The following is a 23,080-nucleotide window of genomic DNA, read 5'->3' as shown; positions in this document are numbered from 1 at the left end:
TGTTTATCCCATTGGGGAGGGTATTCATATGTATGCATGTAAAGGTCAGAGAGAAACTTGGAGGAGTCTACTTGCTTTCTCTCTCCCTCCCTCCCCCCTCCCCCCACGAGGGTCTTGGGAACAAACTGGTTGTCAAGAGTTGGCAGCAGTTTTACTTACTGAACTATCTTGCTGGGCTTTTTTTGTGTGGTTTGGTTTGGTTTGCTTTGCTTTGCTTTTCAGAGACAAGAGTTTCTCTGTGTAGTCCTGGCTGTCACGGAACTCCCTCTGTAGACCAGGCTGGCCTAAGAAGAGTTCCACCTGCCTCCGCCTCCCTAGTTCTAGAACTAAAGCTGTGGACCACTACTGCCTGGTTGCTGGTCCCTCTTTTTGTTTGAGACAGGATCTCTGTTAAGTTGCCCAAGCTGACCTTGAATTTACTCTTCAAATACACCTGAAGCTCCTGATGTATCAACCGGCAGTGGTCCTTCTTGCTCTGTACCACTAAGGACATGCCAGGTGTCAGGGATGATGTTCACTCAGGGCTAAATGGGGCTGGAGGGAGATATCCAGCTGCACCATAATCCAGGGACTCCTTCCCGTGTTCTGTGCTTTTCCAACTTGCCTGTCTTTCTCTGCCATTTCTCCTCTATGGGCAGACAATACTTGTAAGCCTGACACAGGAGACTGTTTGCTAGCGAAAGGATGGGAATTGCCCAATAAGCAAATAGAACAAAAGCAAATCCTGAAATTCAGAGTCAGCAGAATCCTCCTGGGAAAGGAATAACCTAGCTGGAGTTGATGTTAAACACAGAGGGCTGAACAGGTGCAAAGCCGGGAGTCCTGGCACAGGGCAAGCCCAAAGTCCTACCCTGGGGCCTGGCAAGGATGGCAGAGACTATTGCTATTTGGTACCAAGTCAGAACACAAGCCAGTTAGGCTCTCATTCCAAAAACCAGACAGAGTAGGACATGACCAGACCAAAAGGAAACTCGAGTACACCAAAGTGTCTGCTGTCCAAATGATTAAGTACCATTTATTGCAATGATATGAATGGGCCCAGCCTAAGGCTTGGACACTGCCTCTCAAGCCCTCAGCTGAGTGCTGTCTCAGATCTGACCCCGCCCCACATCAGATCCAGCTATATATGATCTGGCAACAAGTTTTGGGATGAAACCTAGGACCCAGATCTTTTGTCTAGCTGAGCCACTGCGCAGCTTAGCCAGCAGCTGGAACATCGTTGAGCTAAGTAAGCAAGGAGTCCTCAGAAGTGTCCCAGCAAACGTGAGGGAGGAAGGCTGTCCCAGGTGTCTGCTCTGCAAAACAAGCTTAGCTCTAGAGACCCCAGGTCAAGATGTGCTAGAGTTCCAGTTACTTAAACCATTTAGAAGAACAGACATCAGGTCCTGCAAAACCTTGGCTGAACCTACCAACTTCCAAAAGAAGTTTGGCCAAAAGAAAAACACAGCAAGACAAAACAAAAGCCAGAGGAACCCTAGGCCTAGGATCCTACCCCTCGGAGGATTAGAGGCACATAGCCTGGAACCAAGCTTCCCTGAGCTACCAGGGTTTGGGCAAAGGCTGGTTATCTGTGTACCACCAGCCCAGAGAAGAAGCAGAAACAGTAGAGTTCATAGGACTCCTTTATATTAAAGTTTATTACATCTGCAAAATCTACTGTACAGAACCCATTGGATTAAGTAGCGTTTTGCTAAAAGCAAAAGACTCTCACTCTTTGGGAAACATTTCTGACTCCAGCCTGAGGACAGGGCCACAGGAGCTGAAGGTGAACTTGGTTCTCTATGGAGGAGCCAGTGCCAGCCATACTCAAGATGTGTCTTGTCAACTTCCAGGAAGAGAGGGTGACCAGAGATGGTACCAAAGGTGGGAGAGTCTTGGGCACCCTTGCCACTCCTCCCCCAAAACTCTACCGTCTCCTCCCCTCCACCCCTAGACTGTGATCTAGAAGTAAGTTCTCACACAGGCTTTTCCATGTCACAGTGGCCCAGGCCAAAGCCATGGCCCTGAGTCCATACACACAGGCATGACTGGTCAAGAGGTGACTACTCCATGGCATCCTGGACTAGCCAGCCTACTTATGGGCCACCAAAAATGGGGCACCATACAGATAGTCCATACCCTGTTGCGCACATGAGCGACAAATTCAGAGACAACACACAAACTAAGCCTACGTTTTGGCGTCCAGATTTGGTTCTTCTAGGTTTAAAAAAAAAACAAAACAAACAAAACAAAAAAAAAACCAAAAACAAACAAACAAAAAAAAAAGTCTTATTAACCCCGATGCGGTCTCCCGAATGTAGATTAGGGATGCGAGGTGAGAGACACCAGTCAACTGACCTGCCTTACCCCAGAAGTAAGATCTGCTGGGGCTGTGAACAGAAAAATTAGAGGAAATATGTGCAAAACCGAGTTGTCTAAAGTAGACCTCCCCACAATGAGAAGTGAATTCCAAGGAGCCCTGGACTCCACCCCCTGCCACAGCATGGCCAACCCTAACGGTCTCTATGGGTAAGTGCTATGGCATGTCTGCCGAAGCCCCTCTCCTATCCCCAGGATCCTCCAGCCACAACAGGCCATCTAGGTCCAAAGCAGTTGAGTCCCCTTTCTGTTCAGAGCTCGGTCTCCTCCCATTTGGAGAAACCAAGTCAGAAGAATGGACAACAGGCGTGGCTGTGGTAGAAAGATCAAATGCAAGAAACCCTCTGCACCCAAGCTTCTAGCAGAAGTCAAAGGAGGAGATTTCCCAGTACACCCTGGGAACGCTCGGGCAGGAACAGCTGGAAGGGTCTGGGTGCAGAGGACACGGCACAGCGGTGGGGAGGCCAGGGCTTGAAGTTTTTCACAGAAGAGGCAAGTGGGAGCCTAGTGAGTGGCAGGGGTTGTGGGGGGAGAACTATTTCCCCATCAGGCGTAGAATTCCTCCTGCTTGGTGGGTTTCTGGTAGGCACCGCCATTGGCTTGTTTGGGCTCCTCCAAGGAGTAACTGCCTTCGTCTTTCTTCTTCATCCGGTACAGCATGAAAGCCACCAGACACACAGCGAAGATGAGGCCCACTAGGCCTCCAGCAATGACACCTAGGGAGTGGACAGAGGCAGGCTCAGATCAGTAGCTCCACGGGGTCCGTGGTAATCTCTCCCCAGATAGACAGCATAGGAGGTGGCCTGGGTTAGTGCCAATCCTCCTCCTTCTCACCCCATGGCTAAAAATGCTGCACCCCAGCAACCCAGGCTACCCCAGAGCCACAACCTGTCTCCTCCTAGCCATCTGAAAGAAGACTCACCTCCCAGCACTTCCTTCCGGTCCAAAAGGCCCTGAGAAGCGCCTGTGGCTCCTTCATCCACTGGGGGCTGATTCCGAAGGCCAGGCTCCACGGCAGCCACAGCTGTGTTCTCCCCAGATGTTTCAAAGGTGAAGTCCTACAGTAGGGCGGGTTGGGATCAGGTCAGGCCGGAGCCACTAACACAATAGCAACCTGTAACGCTGCCATACCATGTTGGGATGCCCTGCCACCTCATCAGACATAACCAACCTAACCCAGCATCCATCAGGGAACGTAATCATACTCTGGCCAGCCAGGGCTCGGACACCACCTCCAGTGACACGAAGCACATTCTTGTAGGAAAAGTCCCATGATGGTCTAAGACAGCAAATTCACCCTGGTATAAGGTTAGGGGCTAGCTCTTGAGTGATATCTAAGGAGTCACCTATCTACTGATTGTGTAATCAGTCTGTTCAAGGCAGGAGAAAGGTTGGACCCTGTTACCTGTCATTGTCATGAGGACTACAATGTGCATTACAGGACAAAGGACATTAGGCAGCTAGGTGCCAGGCATTAGTGGCCACCCAGGAAATCTGAAGTTGCTCACCTGTTCTCCAGAGCCCTCTCCTGCCGGAAGCTGATTGGTAGTTCCTTCCTCCACAACCTCTTTGATAACAGAAGTACCACCGTCCTCCACACTTGGGGGTTGATGGTCAGGTTGGCCAGGTGCTGTAGGAGCCAAGGTCTCATGGAGGCCAGGTTGCACATCCCCATGGGGATGAGATGTGGCAGATGCCTGGGCTGTGGTGGCTCTGGCTGTTGAGGCCCGTTGGGTGATCGGGAGCTGTGTGGTCTCCCTGGGCCTGGTGGTGACCTCCTTTTCCTTGTCCCGAGCAGTGGAGTCAGGCTCTGCTTCTACATGGAGCACAGGCTCTCCCTCCTCAGGCTTCTCTCCAGCTGGCAGGACAGAGGTGAAAACAGCCTCAGTATCCCTGCTGGTGGGCTCCGGAGCTGTGGGCGTGGCTGTCGGGAGCCATACGTCCTTCCAAGTGGAAGATGTCTGCCGTGACGAAGTCATGTCTGGCAAAGCACCTGCGGGGTCAGAAGAGGGGGTTCAGGGTGTCAGGTTAGCAGAGGTCTCCAGGTGGCAAGCCTGACACAATTCATGCTATATGAGGAGGCTGAGGCCCGAGTCCCCAAGGGTGAACTAGGCAAGGCTGAACTCACTTTGAAAATTAGGCCAGAAAAGCTCTCCTTTACAGCTTTCACCTGCCTAGGAGTAGCCTGCTCTCTGAACTGTGAGAAAGACTTGGGAATCTGGGAAGGGATCCTGCTATGAGTAGGCTCAGAGCCTTCTTCCTCCCTCCTAACCGCACCCCCCACCACAACCACCAAGAACTGGTATTTAAAGATGGAGGTGAGAAAAAAAATCTACAGCTAGCATTCTCTGTGCTTCCTGCCTCTGGGTCAAAGTAGTCCCATCTCACAGATGGAAACACCAAGGTTTGGTGGAGTCAAACTCCTCCAAGAATTGGCTCTAGAGGCTGCCCGTGGCTGGCCTTCTCTGGGGGTTTCCTTTAGCTGAGCAGCTTGCAGCTACACACCATTCTTTCCATTCGCACCGTCCCTCTGACTCCAATGGCTGAGGATAGTATGAGAGGAGAAGGGGGCTCACTAAAAGCTATCTGACTGCCTGCTCACCAGTCCAGACACGATCTCAGTGTTCTTGGTCAGTCTTACCCATGCCTGAGCCAGAGAAGTTGTCAGAGTCGTCCCCAGAACCATCCTGATCTTCAGGAGGCACATTTGTGGCCACAATTTGCTGCAAAAAGATAAGAAAAGGGTATGAGAGGTGTCTTGGTCAATGTCCAGCATCCCTGGGTTCCTATCACAGGCAGCTGAAGAGGCTCAGCCAACATTCCCAGCCACACATGTAGGAAACATGGCTCTGGGGCTAACTCTGGGAAGCCTCTCGTCATCCTCATACCCCGTCCCCAATGCTGTAACAACACAGCCTGCTGCCAGGTGATGGGGACATCATCCTAACCCCAGGATGCTCTGACCAGTCAGGGAGCCCAAGCTGGGAACAGAAGCTGTGATCTCTGTAATAAGCATCAATTGAGCCTACTGTGAGAACCACATTTGGGACCATCAGTGGGAACTCTCAGCACCTCCCCTCCCCAAACAATCTATACATTAAAATAAAACCGGTGTCCAGCTGAGCTAGTGAATGGGGTGTGACATGGAAGTCTCAAGTGTGAGAAACAGAGCCAGGCCTGGCCTGGAGGAGCTATGTGTGCTGAAAAGCAGGTCTACCCACACAGGGTGGTCCCAGGCCTTGTCCCAAGGCCTGTCCCTTTCAGCCACGGGAAGGACTGTGTCCTGGCCTTCTTAGTGAAGAAAGGATAGGGTACTCTTTGGGCTAGGGACAGAGGAAGCTAATTCGAAAAGGCATTAAGGAGGCTCCAGTGAATGGGAGCAGGCCTGGGATGGGCTCTCCTTGGCAACAGCAGCTGCAGGAATGTGGCCGGCCTTGCCTGCTCCAGCTCCAAGGGGCTGCAGGTGGTGGAGTGCAAACACAGTCCACACAGGACTGGGGCAGGGAAGTGGAGCACCGCCCCCAGCTAGGCAGGCTGGGCAAGGGGAAGAGTTGGGCCCATGGCTGATCTCAGCTCTGATTCTAGGACAAGTGCAGGGGGGAGAGCCAGGTGAGCAAGTGACAGAGGAGGAAGCTATGGGGCCCTGCTCAGCAACGAGACAAACCCCAAAATAACCCAGCTCAGTACAGACCATCCTAGAAGGCTATTGCACAGACCAGAAAAATGAATTAAAAAAAAAAGTTTAACAGGAGGAATCGAATGCCTTCAGTCCTACCACTCAGGAGGCAGACATAAAAGATTGCAGCCCATTTGAGGCCAGTGTCATCTACATATGGGTTCTGGGCTAGCCAGAGCTACAGAGAGAGACTTTGTCTCAACAAGACAGAAAAAGAAGTACACGATTCAGCTGAAGGCTCCAGAGACCTCCTGACTCTGAGTGGTAAGGCCTCACTTACCAACCAAGTGGCCTTAGATGTCACTACACATCTTACAGCCTCAGTTTCCTCTCCTGTAAAATGGTACCAGCGTTAACATCTGCACTACTAAACGGCCACATTTCTGTACAAGCAAAAAAAGCAAAAAACAAAACAAAACAGCAACAACAAAACCCCAAACAACAACAACAAAAAAAACCCAACCAACCAAACAAAAACCATACAGCCTGGTCGGTAACGAGTACCTGTGTCCCAGATCTCAGTAATGAGAGAAAGCTGTTCATCTTGTGATGAGGGGATACATGGTAACCCTTCCCCCCCAGACCAGGAGGGTCATGTGCACGGAGAATAGGATCAAGACCTAATTTCAAGAGAAAAGGAGGCGGGAGGAGCCGGTTCACCAGGAGCTTCTACAGAACATTCAGGGTGGCCTAGCTGAGGCTCACCATGGCTCAGGGACCCAGACCCTCTTGGCCTGACTCATCAGTGGAGTCAGGAGTGTCTGATGGAGCCACAGAGGAAAGCTGAAGCCCTGTCCCTTACAGGGGCAGTTCTGCCGGAAGTACCATTGACCTTCCTTTAGAAGTACAAAGCAAAAGCAAGCTCTTCTTCCCTGGGACAAAGGTTTTGAGCCTAGCCCGGCCCCTCTACAAGGACAGTTGGTCCACTGTGGTTTAACTGCCGAGAACAGTTATAGCCCATCACAGCCCAGACCCAGTAGACGAGTAGCTCTCAACCTTCCTGATGCCGTGACCCTTTACTGCAGCTCCTGTGCTGTGGTGATTTCTTCACCACTTCATAATTGTCATTTTGCTACTGACATGAATCATAGTGTAAAGATCTAATATGTGACCCCACCCACCCAAAGTGTTCACGACCCACCGGTTGAGAACACTCAAAGTTTACTATGGCCCATCCACAGAGCACTCAGGTTTCACCCTCTTACTATACTTCAGCCCACATCCGGTATAGACTGCCCCAGGTGGTGCTCCAGATTCCTGTGGTAGCCTTCCCCGTGGCTGCCTCCTTCCTTGATGGAGAAGAGCACCCACCAGACAGGAGTTCACACCTTCCTCTTCATTCTAGGTCCCCACTGACTCCCTCCGTAGGAAGGAAAGCTGGATATGAGGTAGAGGTCCCAGATCCAACGAGACTGACCTTACACGTTAGGAGTGCAGAGCTTGGCCAACAAGGGGTAGCCAAGGCTGCAAAGATAAGCTGGAGTGCAGACAAACATACAGTGGCTAGCCTCTTCCCTCCATAGAGAAGCCCCGAAAGTCAGCCATTTCCCAAAAGGGAGGGCTTCTCTAAGAGCTAGATAAGATTGAGTCTTCACAGGGAAGCAATTTGTTCTCCTGGCTTTGCTCAAGCTTATCCCTTTGTGATCTTGTTTACGCAACAAGCTTCTAGAACAAATCTCTGCTGAAACCAGTAAACCAGGTCCACGGCAGGAAAAGGGGGAGCCAACCCCCCTCTACTAAGGAAAGAGAAGCAGTGCCCTGACTGCCCACCTCCATCCTCAGCTGGGACTTTTCATGATGGCATCACAGGTGAGGAAGAGACTTTTTCAGCCCCAGAAGAGAATGGAGATGAAAATAACTCTCTCTGAACCAGGACTCCACAGGTCCCCACTGAAGGAGTCTGCGACCCAACAATCGGGTACTGTTTAGAACCTGTGTGTTTCTGAGGGCTTATAGGGCTCTCTCAGTAACACTTTTGACCTGGGTCCTTCCAAGACCGTGTGGGGATAAGAAAAATCTCACCAAGCCACCTACCTCCTGTCACTGAGGGAAGTAAAGGCAAGCCAGCACCTCTGCAGACCTTAAGAAAATCAGCTGCTCGTCAAACAAACCAAAAATAGAAAACAGAGCTGGCACCATGGCTCGGCAGGCAAAGTGTTTGCCATGGTGTGATCTTGGGGTGCAAAGTTGGATCCTCGGACTTGATTGAAGCTAGGAAAAGATTCCTACAAAGTTTGCCTGACCTCCACATGGTATGCATACAACACATGGACACACACACACACACACACACACACACACAAAACATTATGGTAAGAAAGATTTCCATGATTTGTGCTATCAAACCCGGGGTCACTTAACTCCCTCCTACTGAAGCACAGAACCTGAAAGCTGGCTGATTTGAAAACCCAAAGTTATGGGCTTGGTTTACCTAGAAGGATCACGGAGGTAGTCGATACATGGGGAGTGGTCACCGGGCAAAAGAAAAGACCAGTCGACACATTTGCTTTGGACACCCTCTGGAGCTGTAGAGTAAGGACCCTGGAGAGACACCCAAGGCAGGGGGCCTAGTCCAGGACAAAGGGGTCACAGGCTTCAGACTTCCCTAAGGCTGAAGATAATTTTCACCACTCGCTTTGTTTTCTACACCTCCCATGCCTCCCATTTGTTTCCTCAAGTCCTGCTGAGGTTAGCTAGCATCCCTAATAGATAAGAAACAGCACTTCCCAGGGTGAAAGACCTACCGAAGGCCATCAGTCAACAAGTGTCCCCACACTGTAGTACATCCTTTCTTCCCCACTCCCCAGGCCTAAGGACCACCTCCCCTGGCTGAGCCAATCTGTTTCAAGGGACAATGGCCTCAGTGCCTTTACCACACAGGTTAGCACCAGAACAAGCTGAGTGCTCAGCCCTGCCTAGCAGCCCTGCTGGGTACCAGGCACACACTTGGAAGGTGTAGATGAAACAGCGTGGGTCAGGGACATGCTACAGGAGACAGTTCACCTCCAGTTGCAAGCCATCGCCAAAGAACGTGTTTGGAGCTGTGGGCAGAGGGCAGGCTGGGATGCTTAAAGGCATCCTGGAGCCACTTCCTGCCAGCTCCCACACCCACACTGACTAGAAGGCAGGCCACCCTCTGTGGTAGTCACTGAAATCTGATGGAGCCCCATGTCCTGGCGTCTGCACCCCAGCACTTCATCATGATCTCCTGAGTATGAAGACACCCCAGCTGTGTCACAAAAAAATCATGGTACCAAGGGGGAGTCTCTAAGGGGTTCTGGGATGACAAACTCTTTGGAGAGAATGCCCCTCTGCTCCGTACTCAGAGTCTGCAGCCACTGGGTATAGAGACCTGGGGCTTCCAATCAGCACCCTAGGACATTTTCATGTTATTTGCAACTGCAGTGGTGACTAAATCACACAGCCCTTAACAAGCTCTACTGACTCCACGGGGCTGTTAGTTTTTTTTTGTTTTGTTTTGTTAACTTGGAGGTAAAGCATATACCTCCAAGTCTGACAACCTGAATTTGATCCCCAGGACCCCTATGGTAGAACTGACCTCCTGAAGTTGTCCTCTGGACCTCCACAAGCATGTCCACACAGACAGACACAATTGCACATATGAAACAACATGTATGTAATAAAAGGAAAAAAATTAAGGTCTCGGAAATTTGATATTAAATGGATTCCTTCACTTCAAAAATCTGGACTCATTTCCTGGAAACTTGGAGGTATGATTAAGGTAAGAAATGTTAAGTTGACCCTAACAGAAACCACAGCACTCACATACCCAGTGCCTCATTCCAGGGGCTTCCAGAAGGAGACACCTCAGAGACTGGGGCATGAACGAACCACTCACAAGTCTCTAATTTGGGCAGTGCTGGGAAAGAGAGGCAAAACTGTGGGTTGTCTGCAGCTGCCTGGTGCCATAACAGAACCCCCAGCTTCTGTGGGCGGGAGCCAAGTCACTGAATCAACAAGTCCCATTAGTCACAACATCCAGTGACAAAGAGTTGCTGTTATCAAAGGGGCTGGATCACAGTCATTCCCAGGCAGCCTGGATCCCAGGTAGCTCAGGATTCAGTCACATGGTCTCTGTCCACTCAGCATGCTATACTGGGAAGTGCAGGGATCCACCCCCAACCCCTACAGCCACAACCTGATAAACACCCATCAGTCTTCTCCAACCAAGACTCCATTCCACAGACAATACCCAGGGGTTTCAAGCAGGTCCACAGTATGCACGAGATCCACCCTATGGGATACTCCTCTCACCCCTAGAATCTACAACTCCGCAATATCGAGGGCTCTGAGCTACACAACTCACCTCTTTCCTTGACCTGAGTGTGACATCCAAACTGCCACCTGCATCCAGGGACCCCAAGAACTATTGCAAGGTCAAATGACACTTCCCCCTCAGAGGCTGCTGTACTTTGAAAGTAGTCACCTGAGGAAGAAAGGCTCCACTCAGAGGAGCTTTTTCCTGCAGTGGCCGGGAGCTTTGGAAGGCAAGACCTCTACTCCAGTTCCCTGACTGAATCCGGTGTTCAAAGTCGAGGCACTAAGAAGCAAGCGAGCTCCATAAGCCAGCGCCAGGAGCAAAGCATCCTAAGAAGGCTCTAGATCATTCTTTATTTCCAGTGCCTTCACTCTTAGCAGACAAACACCACAGTACCAGGAGGGCCTGCTTCACCAAGGAGATGAGTGATCATTCAAGCTTCCAAAGTCTCCCAAAGCCACCAAGGAAAGCAAGAACCTCCTTCCTGCCAGGGCCCACCAGGAACAACCTTGTTTTCCCATGTAGCTGGCTTCCTGACCCAGTGCCTTCACACTGGCTGCCCAACTGTGTAACTTGACATCAGTGGGAAGATGCTGACACTACTGAGCTACCCCCAGGGGGCCCCAAAGGTGGGCCTCGGGGGCAGCTGTTCTAGAAGTGCACTGTCCCCAGGATAGGACAGACAGGAAGGAGAATGTGGCTAAAACCTCCTCCTATTTCGGTAACTCTCAGATTGACTCCTCTGTCCTACAGCCTGGGGCCTTGACTGCTCTCTTTCCCATAATCACCTTTTCCTCCAGTCCTAGATGAAATGCTGGGTGGATTTTCCCAAAGCTTCTCCAAAGAGGCTCTCTGGGACAGTACCAGATCTAGCTCAACTACTCCTACACTGGGTGTCTGGGCAGCTCCTTTTTTGTCTCCGTAGCCCTTGAGTGGATAAGCCTTTTCCGGTGCTCACAGGTCAGGCTGCACAGTGTGTGCTGATCGGGGACCAGAGATTCATGTCCTCACTTCTCTCCCAAGGAGCTGAGAAACTGTAAGGAGGCCTGGAGACCCAGAAACCCCTTCCTAAAAGCCACCTCCAGAAGGGAGGGCCCCCATTGGTGCCTTCAGGCAACACCCAAATTTCCGGCTGACAGGCACGTGATTTATCAACTTTCTCTCCCTCTCCACCAAGAATCAAGCTGGAACCTGCAGAGAAGTGACTGGTGACCCAGCAGGGAGTGAATGAGAGACCCAACCCAGGGTGGGGCCAAGGTGAGGACAGGGCAGGTAAAGAGGACTGTTAGCTACTTAACTGGTGATCACAGGACCCCAAAACACCTCCAAGGCCCGGAAGCACATTCACTCAGACAATTTCCCAAAATCCTCTGGGAGCACACCCCCCTCCTCAGTGAACGACCACTGCTGCTCCAAGTCCCTGTATGTCTTAGGGATTCTTGAGAACCGGCTGCGTGGAAAGACAGTATCCTTTCTTGGTTTAAATAACTGTTTGTTTGTTTCTTAGTTTTGTTTTGTTTTTTGCCAGCATTCCCTGTTAGTTTAACACCAGATGGCAAACCAAAGTCAATGCCAGAGCCGTGTCGGCCAGCACCAGCAAACTTGCCTGCACCATTCCTCCGATCTCCATACCCACTACAGGTCAGTGTCCCCTAAGTACCCAGATGTCCACACCTCCTGGTGGGGCTGGCACCTGCCCTGCAACCCACATGCCAGGACTAGTCTCCGAGCAGGCTCAGCTGAGAGCTAGGCGTGGAGGCTGGAAGACCAGTTCCACCGAAGCTCCTGACTGCCAGAGCCCAGCCAGGACAGGCAGGGCGGGACTGCAGGCAATGTGGAGCAAGGGCACCTGGCCCAGGCCCAGCCTCTCACTAGGCACTGCTCCTGGGGGGAACCAGATAGGATCTATTCCCCCAGATTTGCCAACCACTTCTCTCCAAATCCTTTGGACCTGACTAGCTGGACGGACCATGGAAAATGAGAAGACCCGATCTTGTGAAAAGATTTCTTATAATTTGGACGGTTTCTTGGAATACACCTTATTTGGGCTACTGTACCTTAGGAATTTGACAGAATGATAGCAAGAGGGTTCCCAGGGCCCAGCCTACAGCTTTGTACTGCACACGTTCTCTGACTGGGGAGCTCTGGCTCACCTTCAGGGACAACCAGACACAGTGGCTGAAGCAACAGGCAGCAAAGCATTATGGGCCAGCTGATTGCTAGAGATGCCCAGAATCAAGGTGTCTCTGGGAAGTAGCCTGTGAAGACGGAAGGGACAGAAAGCTATTCTTGCACTGTCCTCCGGACCCCCACCATGCTGACCCCTTGCTATCCTAAAAAGAAGCAAAAGGTCTCCTCAGTATCTTTTGGGCACATCTTACATGTCAGAGCCAAGGGACTTGAAGAGAGGTGGCTGACGAGTCTGGGGGATAGATCCTGTATGCAGTAGAGGAACCCCGCCCTTCTTGCTTCTGGGGTGTAAACTCCCAGTCTTCCAGTATCCCCAAAACTGCTATCTAGCTAATTCGAGGCTCAGCATGGCATGGGGGCCTGACGTCTGTGACACATAAACTTCTCATGGCCATCCTGCCCCTGAACTGGCTAAATAAAGGATCCTCGAGTTTCACTGAAGCCGAACCCACAGATTTCGACACACCTGCACCAGCCAGGGCACCAGCTGGGAGGCCAGGGACGCGGCTCTTACTCGGATCACCAAATCTCTCTTCTTAGTGTCCCTGTGCTCGTGCAATGCCCTTTTGAAAATTAAAATGACCATGGGAGGGGCTAAGGGGCTTGTCATTCACATTCTAACATAAATCTGTTTCCCGTGGGGGAGGAGCTAATTCTGGAACCGGGCTCCTACAGTTGGGTAGGGGCTACGACAGATGGGAAAAGATCATAAAGAAGGGACGAGAAGATACAAAGAACAAGTCTCTTTAACCTCTGTCAGAATACAGGTGACAGTAATACCATCCCCAGAAAATACGCTTAATGTCCTCTTACCCCTTGAACTACACCCACCTTGCACTCTTAACCAACTATGTTGGTGTCTATAGAGAACCCTCTTCCTCTCAGGGTTACCTTCAGTGAGAAGCTCGGGCACAGGCCACGGGGCCCTACAACCGAAACCCTGTTCCCCCGAGTCCCCACCCAGGAGCCCGAGTGTCTAGTTTTCCCATTTGCCAACCCAGCCCACACAGCTCAGGCCAGGATCCAGCCTCATATAGAGGCTCAGTGGAGATGAATGTCTGGTCTGCCAAGAAAGACCTGGACTTCTGAGGAAGGCCAAAAGGCATGTTTATAGACTCTGTGACATCAGCACTAACTACCAGGGCAGGACCAGAAGGGCCATTCAAATGAAGACTCTGTACCTTCCTATTCAGGCACGCCACTGGGGGTGCTGCCATGCTTGCTACTCCTAGAGGCTTGCCCCAATCAAGGAGAGAACCCGGACCACTCCACATACTACTTTATTAATCTTTTCAAAAGCCCTTCTAGGCAGGATAAGAGGAACCCCATTTCACAAGCGAGAAAACAGGCTTAGAACTAAAAAGTTATGTGCAAAATTACATAAGAACTGATAAAGCCAGCATGGGGTCCAGGTGTGCCAGATTCTACGCCAGGCTTCTCTCTAGCCTAATCTGGGTTCAGATCAGCCAAGATGAACTAGCCAGCTAATATGCTAGGAGCCCCTTACTCAAGCCCTGAAGATTTGAGTTAGCTTGGACTCCCAAAGGATTTCTATGGAAAGATAGGTGGCTAGCATACCCAGCTCATCGATGGCATCCTCAGGACCACTTCTAGGAATCCTACAATCCAGGCCTGCCTCCTCCTGGGGGTGGGAGAACAGAAGGAGCACCATGCTCATTTGGAATGTCCCAGATCCCCTTCAGTGTGCCTTTGGAGCACACAGGAACAGGGAGGTAGGACAGAACCCAAAGACTATGGCAGCCTACAGACCACAGCCTAAAGACCAAGTGTAGGGCTCCATCCCTCCCCAACATGCCATTCTGGGAGAGATGTGATTCCAACACTGCACCCTCAACACACTCCCTCAGCTTCCTCTGGGAGAAGCTGGAGTGATATCAACCCCCACAATGATCTCATAGGCTCCATAGACACTCTACTGCTGGGGCCCTGCAAGCCCAAACCTGACCCCCATATCCACTGGAACTCCTGTATAGGAGAGGGGACCTCTAAGGCCTGGGTGCTTCCGGGTCAGCAGAGATGCTGAGAGCCACTGCAGAGGATACCAGAGTTAATGTTATTCTGTGCCCCTCTGATACAATCAAGTCCACAACCAGTGAATTCCCAGGAACATCTTGAGCCACCTCTGGTATGGCAGTCAAGGGCAAGCATATGCTGGATGCCACAGGTAGATACCAGTTCTCTCAGTTCCATCCCAGAGATGAGTGACCCTCGCTCTACCCGCCCACTTGAGGTCTAGCATCAGTATCCTGCTATTTCTGGATTCCTTCTCACCTGGCCAGCCCAATGGCTATAGGTGGGCAGACCTAAGCATCAGACCAGGCTGCCGTCCTTCCGTGAGAAAGGTAGTATACCGGAAGAGTGCCTCTGCGGCCACAGAAAAGGCTAGGATAGATCCAAATGGGGTGAGATTGAGGGTTTTCCTCCCTGTCATTGTACTGGAAGGGTTCTTTTACCATCCTTAGAGATGGGGGTGGGGGAAAGTGCTCAGGAGATAGAGGTGCCTGGCCCTCTTCTACTTCCTGCCGCTGTACCTGTGGGGCCTTTCTAAGCACTCCCCATACCCAGGAAGCCTGCAAGTCTAAACCATCAGAGGCCTGCTCTGCAGTCTAGGCTCCCAACTGCATTCTATGGTTTTGCAGAATCTGACATAAAACCCTCCAGCTGGCTGGGAAGACACAGGTGAGGGCTGAGTCACTAACGTCACTGTCTCTGGTCTAGCTTCGTGGTCTAGTTCCATGGATGAACACCTCCCACCTTGGTGCATTTCCTGTACCCCCAGCAGGGGCACTGGACAGGTTGGCACCTAAGACAGATTCTTCCTGGGACAGCAGAGATACATGTGACACCCTCAAGTCCCCATAACACAGCCAGAACAGGTCATGAACACCTGAAGTCATGAGCTCCCCTTTGCCTCTCAGGCCCCCCCAGGCCTGTCTTGTCTCACTGCCCTGCCCTACCTCATGCCAGTGGGCGCCAGTGGGTCAAGGTGGGTTGGGTGAGCCTGCGGGAGGACTCATGAGGCCTGGCATCGTGACTCAGCTGATGAGCACACTGATAAACACGCCCACCTGCCCACTGCCCCAACCTGCCCAGCACTGCTTTCATTCCTGCTGCTGAGCGGACCTCGGGGAGGGTGCCAGGAGCCCTGGGTGTGGGCGCAGAGAACATCACCTGGCCTCCACCCCTAGCCTGACCTTGCCCAGAGGCCTCATCCAGCCCGGTTCCCACAATGAATGCCAAGGGCACTGATCGGAAAACCTGCCTCACCTCCACAGTGGTCTAATTCTGAGACCCCTGGAGCAGTCAGTTCTTGCTGAGTCTCCAGAAGGAATGAAGATAAACCAAAAGAAGCTTGGGAAAGAAGCCCTGCAGGGTTACCTTCACCATCCCAGGACTAGGTCTCTCTGCCAGCACATGACTTCAAGAAATGGAGGCCCCTGAACAGATTTTTTTTACAGGCCCAGAGAATCAACTACTTCCCCAGGACCACAAGAAGTCAGAGACAAAGCTAAGACAAAAGAAAAAATAATTTCTGCAGGAGTCTAAGGCCAGGATACAAAGAGTGCCAGCCCTGTAGTTAAGAGAGATGACACCAAGAAAGGGAGGGAGCTGCAAGTAAGAGGTGACCAGGTTTCCCAGGGTTGCCACGGAACTCAAAGCATGGCGGGGTGAGATCACCAGGGCTGTGAAGGCTGAGGCCAGCAGGACCACAGCCCCTGAGCGCAGCTGTGTGCACACACACTGCAGGCCTCAGGTGAGTCACTGGGCAGAACTTTTCCCAGGGCTGGAGGCCAGAGGAACATATCTCTCTATATAATTAGGCAGCCCACAAAGCCATAAACAGTAGGAGATGGGAGACCCTTGAGAGGCTCCCGGAGGAGCCACCTCTAGAGGCCTCTGAGTACCAGAGTCAGCAGGAAAGATACCTGGGCAAATCTCTACAGGGAGAGCTACACTGCCACCCCACCACCACACCCGCCTGTCACGGATCCAGAGATTTCCTACTGCTAAACTTGCCTCCACTTGCAGGCTACACCAGACCTCCTGACTCTCCAAACACACAGCATATGTCCCTCCTCCAATACCCATCCCTAGTCAGAGTTTCTCCAGCATCAACAAAGGTTAGTAACCTGGAAAACTCTGGTAGAGCAGGCAACAGTATCCTACAAAAGCAAAGCTACTCCCAGAACCCGCTGTGCGGGGACTCCCAGCGTCCGTCTGGAGCTGAAATAGCGCTAAGTCTTGCTCTGTACCTGAAGCTACCTGCTTATGACAAACAAATGCCCAAGCCCTTTGGTACTTGTCAGGGCATTCCTGTCATACTCGACAGAAGGTTCTAGAAGACCCAGTTCCCACCCAAAGCCCAGTCTCTCCTGGAATAGCCAGTAGGGACATGACACCATGCTGACTCTGCTCCAGGGCACAAGGTCCTGGAGGTGAAAATGCTTTCTACAGACTTCCTGTTCCAAATATCTTCCCTCTGCACACACTAAGGCAGGCACTGGGGGAGGGGGGAACTGCGGTGGTGGTAATTTCAAACCCAACACTTCAAAACCAGATTGGGGGAAAGAAGGCAATTAGAAAACAGTATGTTCTGTGTGCTCTGGGATTAGAAATAATTTAATGTCCATAATGTTCCCCTAGCATACCTTTGCACTGGAAAGAGCCTGGGGAGAGCGCAATGTAGAAGCCAGGAGTCTTGGATCCCAAGCTGCCCACGTGTGGCCACAAAACCCACCTCCCAGGGCTTATAAAAGCTCTACTACATCTAGCATGTTAGTATAATACTAGTATATTCCCCAAGCTCAAGATACAAAACAGCATAAGCTGGGTACTTCATGGAGGGGGAGCAAGCAGGCTCCACCCAAGAGATTTCTCAGCACTCAGTTATGGCATGTGAACTTTATGTAGCCCCAGGTGCTCACTGCGGTCAACTGAGTTCAGCTTTCCACCAAGAGCTCTTACCTATACCCAGACGACCACCCGGTACACACAGCCACAGCCCAGGGTTTACCCAAAGGCACAGTGGAGGCCACAGGCCAGTCAAACAGCCACTCCATGCGAAATGCTCATAACCAGGAGTGTCCAAGTAAGATCTGCAAACTCCAGACAGGGCGCCTCATAGAATTCAGCCAATCCCTGTACCCAGGGCCTCTCAGCAGACATAGACATTAGACAACGCTACCGTGTATTCCCACCATACATGTACATAAACATATGTGAGCATGCGAGCACACAAACATGAACAGGTGCACACACACACATACCCAAAAAAGACGAGGCAATGATATATGCCATAAAGGCTTAGGAGGAAAAGCTATAGGAAAAGTACCAAGCTCTCACTAACGGGCACTCCAAGAAAGTTAACCCTAACAATTATCAGCCGCCAACTTTCATTACAAAGCACTTTCACACCATCTCTTATGAAATAAATATGCAAATGAAAGAAAGAGGGCAGAAAGAACAGGTATGGCGATGTCTAGTCTACAGATTGAGACAAGAGGAGTTGGAAGTGAGCCACTTGAGACTACATAGTAAATCAGTGGCAAAGCTAAGATTCCATATGAGGCTCTGCTTGATCCAGCGCTGTTGCTAACCTGCTGTTTCTCAGTATGGGTGATAGATTACGTAGAACATGAACTAAAACACACACTGAAGAGATGGAGAAAGGCCCAAACCCAAGAGTCACGGTCAAGGATTAAGAACAAGAGTTCAGTCATATAGGATGACTCAAGTCTGTAATTTCAGCACTTTGGGAAGTTGAGACAGGAGAATTGCTAAGAGTTCAAGGACTTGGGCTACAGAGTGAGGATCAGTCTCAAAACAACAGCCTTCGATTATCAATATAGATAGACAGTGAACAAGCCTTGTTAGTCCAGGGCAGCTGGAGCTGACAATTCACTAAGCAGAAGAGACTGACAAACTGGAACTCAGATGATTCTTAGAACTGTGTGCATCTCATGCTGAGGGAGTTCTCCAGGTTCTTCACCCGGCCAAGTCCTCTCCATCACTCTAGGACCAGGACAGTGAGGTTGGCAGCACCCTTCTGTCCATTCTACACACTACACACACACACACACACACACACACACACACACACACACACACACACACACACTCCAGAGATTCCTGAGGGACATCAAATTCACACAGCCTGAGAGCTACTCAAAGGTGAGACCTTTTGTGTTTGTAAGAATTATAACCAATCTGTTTTGTTTCCTGATAAAGAAAATAAATTAGAATTGAACAGAAAAGCTGCCACACTTGGGAACACCAGTCAGTATCACTCTGGCTACCAGAGACAGAGAAGGAAAAGAGAAGCTGGAAACCACCAGGCACTGGGAAACAGTGCTCTTCAGAGCCACTAAGCCCCAGGTGACTACCTAACCTGGTGCCACACAAGGAGGAGGGCCCAGCATCAGGAGGGAATAAATACATCCAGCATCTTATTGTTAAGGATAACAGAAAGGAAATAAGGGTTTCAGATCCTGCTCCAAGCAAGACAGTTTTATAAAAGTGGGGCATGTTGGCACACACCTTTAGGCCCAGCACTGAATGAAAGTCAGAGTTAGGTGGGTCTCTTGAGTTTGAGCCAGCCTAGCCTACATTACTGAGTTCCAGGACAGCCAGGAATACACAGAGAAACCATCTCAAAAAAAAAAAAAAAAAAAAAAGAAAAAAAAAAAAAAGAGAGAGAGAGAGAGAGAGAAAGAGAGAGAGAGAGAGAGAGAGTTTATAAGAAGGTGATTTTGAATTCACTGGAAAAAAAGTCTGGCTACCACAACACATTCTCAAAGGACTTCAGGAATCCAAACTTTTGCTGTGTGTGTTGGGGGGGGGGAAGGTGGGAATCTAGAAAGTAATGCAAAAAAAAAAAAAAAAAAAAAAAAAAAAAAAACCCTTTCCCATCATTCTTTCCAGTCCTTTCTCCCCACCAATGTGTGTTAATGAGATTTTATTGGGGCCCATCAAGAGCCACAGGTAGGTTATAACCAGCTCCACCCTCCCCGGAGAGCTGAAGCCAGCAGTGACATCATTCCAGCCCAGGCCTCTCCCCCCCCACCCCGCCCCATTCTGCCAGACCTCAGGGGAAGTGTCTATACTAGTCCAAATGATTACCGGTAAGGGAGAGAGGAAAGAAAGGGGACAAATGGCAAGTCACTATTCCAGAGCAAATAACCATTTCTCCTATTCTATATAGGAGAAACAAAAGGCCAGGGGACACACACACACCGAGGGACACGTTAGACAAACCTGTTTCAGTCTCTGGGGGGCAGTTGCTGGCAAGCCTCCAGTCCCAGAACCTCCCCTTGCCCATTCAAAGGCAGGCACCCAAAAGCACCCCCTATCTCACTGGTCCCCAGGGCTGTTTTGACCTGCTTCCCACAGGAGCTTAGAGAGCCCCGAGAAGGGGACCAGCTCTTCGGAACCGTGGGTGTGCGCTCCCATTTTTCAGTAAATCCCAGCTGCCTTTATTTTTCAGGAAAAGGGGAGCTATGACTATGTCCTCACTCTTATGCACCCACATTTAACCAAACATGGATTTTGTTTTTCTTCTGGAAGAGATAGAACAAACCAAACTTAATAAAGAATAAAGCAAAAACGACCATTTCTGCCTCCGAGTGGGAGCCTGGAGGCTCAGCTCAACTTCTTCCTTCAGGAAGCCTTCCATTGAGATAATTCGACTTCCTAGACCTTGTGTCTCCCTAGAGGGTCCAACTTCCCAGGCCAGCACACCGGAAATTCCTGGAAACACAGTCCGTAAAGAATCACCACCTCCAGTTGTCTACTCAGTATTATTAATGGGTGCTTGAGGGGCCTAGGTCAAGAGAGTATCTGCCTCTCTAACGACAGCAGGAAAGACATCGCCACCTTTCCAGATCCTGGCTGGAAAGAAATTCATACTGCATCTGTACTGCCCCAGTGAGGCCTTGTGTTGGGCTTGGAGAACAGAGCCGGAGGTAATGCCAGGCGGGCCAGGGAGGCATGCCAAGTGGTTCCACTTTCTTCTCCACAGTGGTAACTATGATTCCAGGCATAATCTGAGTCCCACAGAAACCACAACCCTCAAGAACAATTTCTTGAACCTTAAAGCCAGGAGTGCACCAGAGACTCAGTTCGGAATTCGTATCCCTCCCCGAGAACCCTGATTTTGGCGCCCCCACACAACCCCAACTCATGCTCAGTACAACTATGGAGGTCCTCTCTTGGGCTCCAGAGTGATGGAGAATACAAGCCACCCGGGAAGGAGCAAAGGCAATGCCTATTGGCAGTGACTGGGGACGTGTCCAGGTGCCACTTTATTTGTACACGACCTTGGTATCTACCAGCGCTCAACTCTCCTTCCCTGTGCACGTGTCTGCCTTTGCCAGGACTATCGAAGTTAAGCAGACCAGATGTGGTGGTGGGAGACTGCCACTTCCGGAAGGGATAAAGCCTGAGGCTCCGAACCTCGCCTCTGCCTCCCAGGGGTTGGGCAATGCCGCCAGTGGAAAGGATCCCCGGGACTCCACATCGGGTGCGGGGGCTAGGGGCGTGGACACCCGGAGGGCACCGCTGACACCTGGCGGCGACCCAGGACCCGGCCCACGTCAAGGACCAGCGCTGCGGGGCGGTTCCCAGGGAAGGGTTACAGGGGCCGAGAACAAAGCGCCCCCGTTGGGGAAGGCGGGCTAGCAAACGGCGGCTCGGGCGGGAGAGCACTTTCTGGGGTACCCTCGACAAGCTCTTTGTCGGTCAAGTCGCTGATTAGAGAGACCGACCCCCGCCAAAGGTGGATGGCTGCATCCTACCCAGAAGCCTCTCCCACCAGTCTTCAGCTCCACGTTCGTCCCTCTATCCCCGCGGCCCTACTGGGCGGGCCAAGGGACCCGCCTTCCCTACGCGCGGCTTCAGCACAAAGCCGAGTCGGGGGAGGGGAAGAGCTGTACCGGGGTCCACTCGCGGGGAGGGTCCCCCGCGCGGGCCATGCGGAGGAGGCCCTCCTGGGGGCAGCACAACTTCAGCGACCTCAAAGTTGGGTTCTTAGGGTCTTTAGCCAACTTCCCGGAACCTCCGGCGGCCAGCTCGGCCCGGCTCACCTGGGACAGCCAGAGAAAAACCCAAGGTCCCCGCGCCACGCTCTTGTGTCCCACGAACAGCCTTAATCCCGTCCCTCCAGCCACACTGCACGTCACCCCCTCCCGTTCCCGCGCCCGCTCCGCTGCGCCCAAACTTGCCCTGGTGCAAAGGACCGGGCGCCCGGACTCCGCGACGCTGGGTGTTGAGCCTGCAGTCTGGTTTGAATTAGGGTCTATGGAAAAGGCATTGTGGCCATGGCCACTGCATCCCTCCGAGACACTGGCGGAGACCAGGCCGCTGAAATGGCCAGCAAGACAGCAACGGGAGAGAGCAACTCAAGGCGCCGCCTAAGGCCGGCGGACTGACCCATGTGGAGTCGTTTTACTTAATTGAGAGCTGGGAGCCAATGGATGTTCCACTCTGCGGGACGCCGGGACCACGAGCTGTGGAACCCTCATGGCACCCACGGACCGTGGAGGATCTGGAACAGGAGCACTCATTTAAGGGCTCACCATCCCTGGATCCGCCAGGCAGCGCGGGAAGAAGTCCCCGCTCCCCTCCCCCTCCACGTGCTGCCGCCTGCATGGCATCGGCGAGTGGAGAGTCCCGGCTTCCCGCCGCCTTCCAGTCCTGCCCCGGGCCACACTCACCGGGAGGGCAGGCTGCAGGCGCAGCGCCAGCGCGCAGAGCCAGAGACAGAGCGCCGCACGTCTCATGCTGCCCAGACCGGCGGCGGGAGCTCCGCGGGCTACGTGGGTCGGAGTTGCGGGTTGCGTGGAACTCCCGGCCGGCTAGGCTGATTGCTCTGCGCTTTGCTGTCCGGGGCTCCTGCCCAGCGAGCTGCTGTCCCGAGCGAGGGCTGCAGGTTCCTCCGGCTAGAGTCAGCTCCCGACTGCCAGACTCCTTCCTCTGCGCCAGGCTCTGTCTCCTCAGGCCTGCACCTCTCCCGCCGAGCTCCGCCTTATAATAAACCCACAGGCTCTTTGCCGTTGCAAAACTAGCCGCCCACCCCCAGCTCCGCGGGCCTGGGTAGTCCCAATCTCCACCCCTCGGCCCCGCCCTCTGGCCTGCCCCGCCCCTTGGAGCGCCCCACCCCTGGGACCCAGCCACACCCCCTTCCACGCCTCCTAGGATCGAAGCCCACCCCACTTTTCAGCTCCTGCGGGTCTGAGCCCCACCTTCCTCTCCTGAGCACTACTGCGGACAATCTGTGTTTCCCGCGTAGCAGCTTCCTTGATGCGTGGCTGATGGAGATTCAGGTGCGCTCGCTACTAGGTCCTGGTATGGAGTCTGGAGGCACTGTCCTGGAAAAGGGCGATTATTAGTTCTCTACGCGAGGCTGCAGCGCCCCCTGGGCGAGGACACCGGGGTTCCTCCAGGTGAGCGAGAATTTGGGGGCCACCTCGGAGCCCCACAGTGATGAGGGACAGATGTATGGTTCCCACATCCTCAGGAGCTGAGGGTTGGGGGACGGGACTGGAGTCTTGAAGCTCTGG

At 52.1% G+C, this 23,080-nt stretch overlaps 1 protein-coding gene across 1 annotated transcript; it reads right to left on the bottom strand.

Annotated features, from left to right (window-relative positions):
• Positions 1–1,622: 1,622 nt before the first annotated feature.
• SDC1 (syndecan 1) lies at positions 1,623–22,524 on the bottom strand. Its single transcript, XM_080933530.1, has 5 exons — positions 22,235–22,524; positions 5,000–5,081; positions 3,867–4,351; positions 3,281–3,416; positions 1,623–3,074 (listed from the first exon to the last, which is right to left on the bottom strand). The coding sequence occupies exons 1-5, from the start codon at positions 22,298–22,300 to the stop codon at positions 2,905–2,907; spliced, it is 939 nt and encodes a 312-aa protein (XP_080789656.1). The 5' UTR covers positions 22,301–22,524; the 3' UTR covers positions 1,623–2,904.
• Positions 22,525–23,080: the final 556 nt, after the last annotated feature.

Source organism: Micromys minutus, assembly GCF_963924665.1.
Source record: "Micromys minutus genome assembly, chromosome: 1".
In the NCBI taxonomy this organism is placed as follows: domain Eukaryota; kingdom Metazoa; phylum Chordata; class Mammalia; order Rodentia; family Muridae; genus Micromys; species Micromys minutus.
The sequence above is the reverse complement of the archived record's forward strand: the minus strand, read 5'-3'. Positions and strand labels throughout refer to the sequence as shown.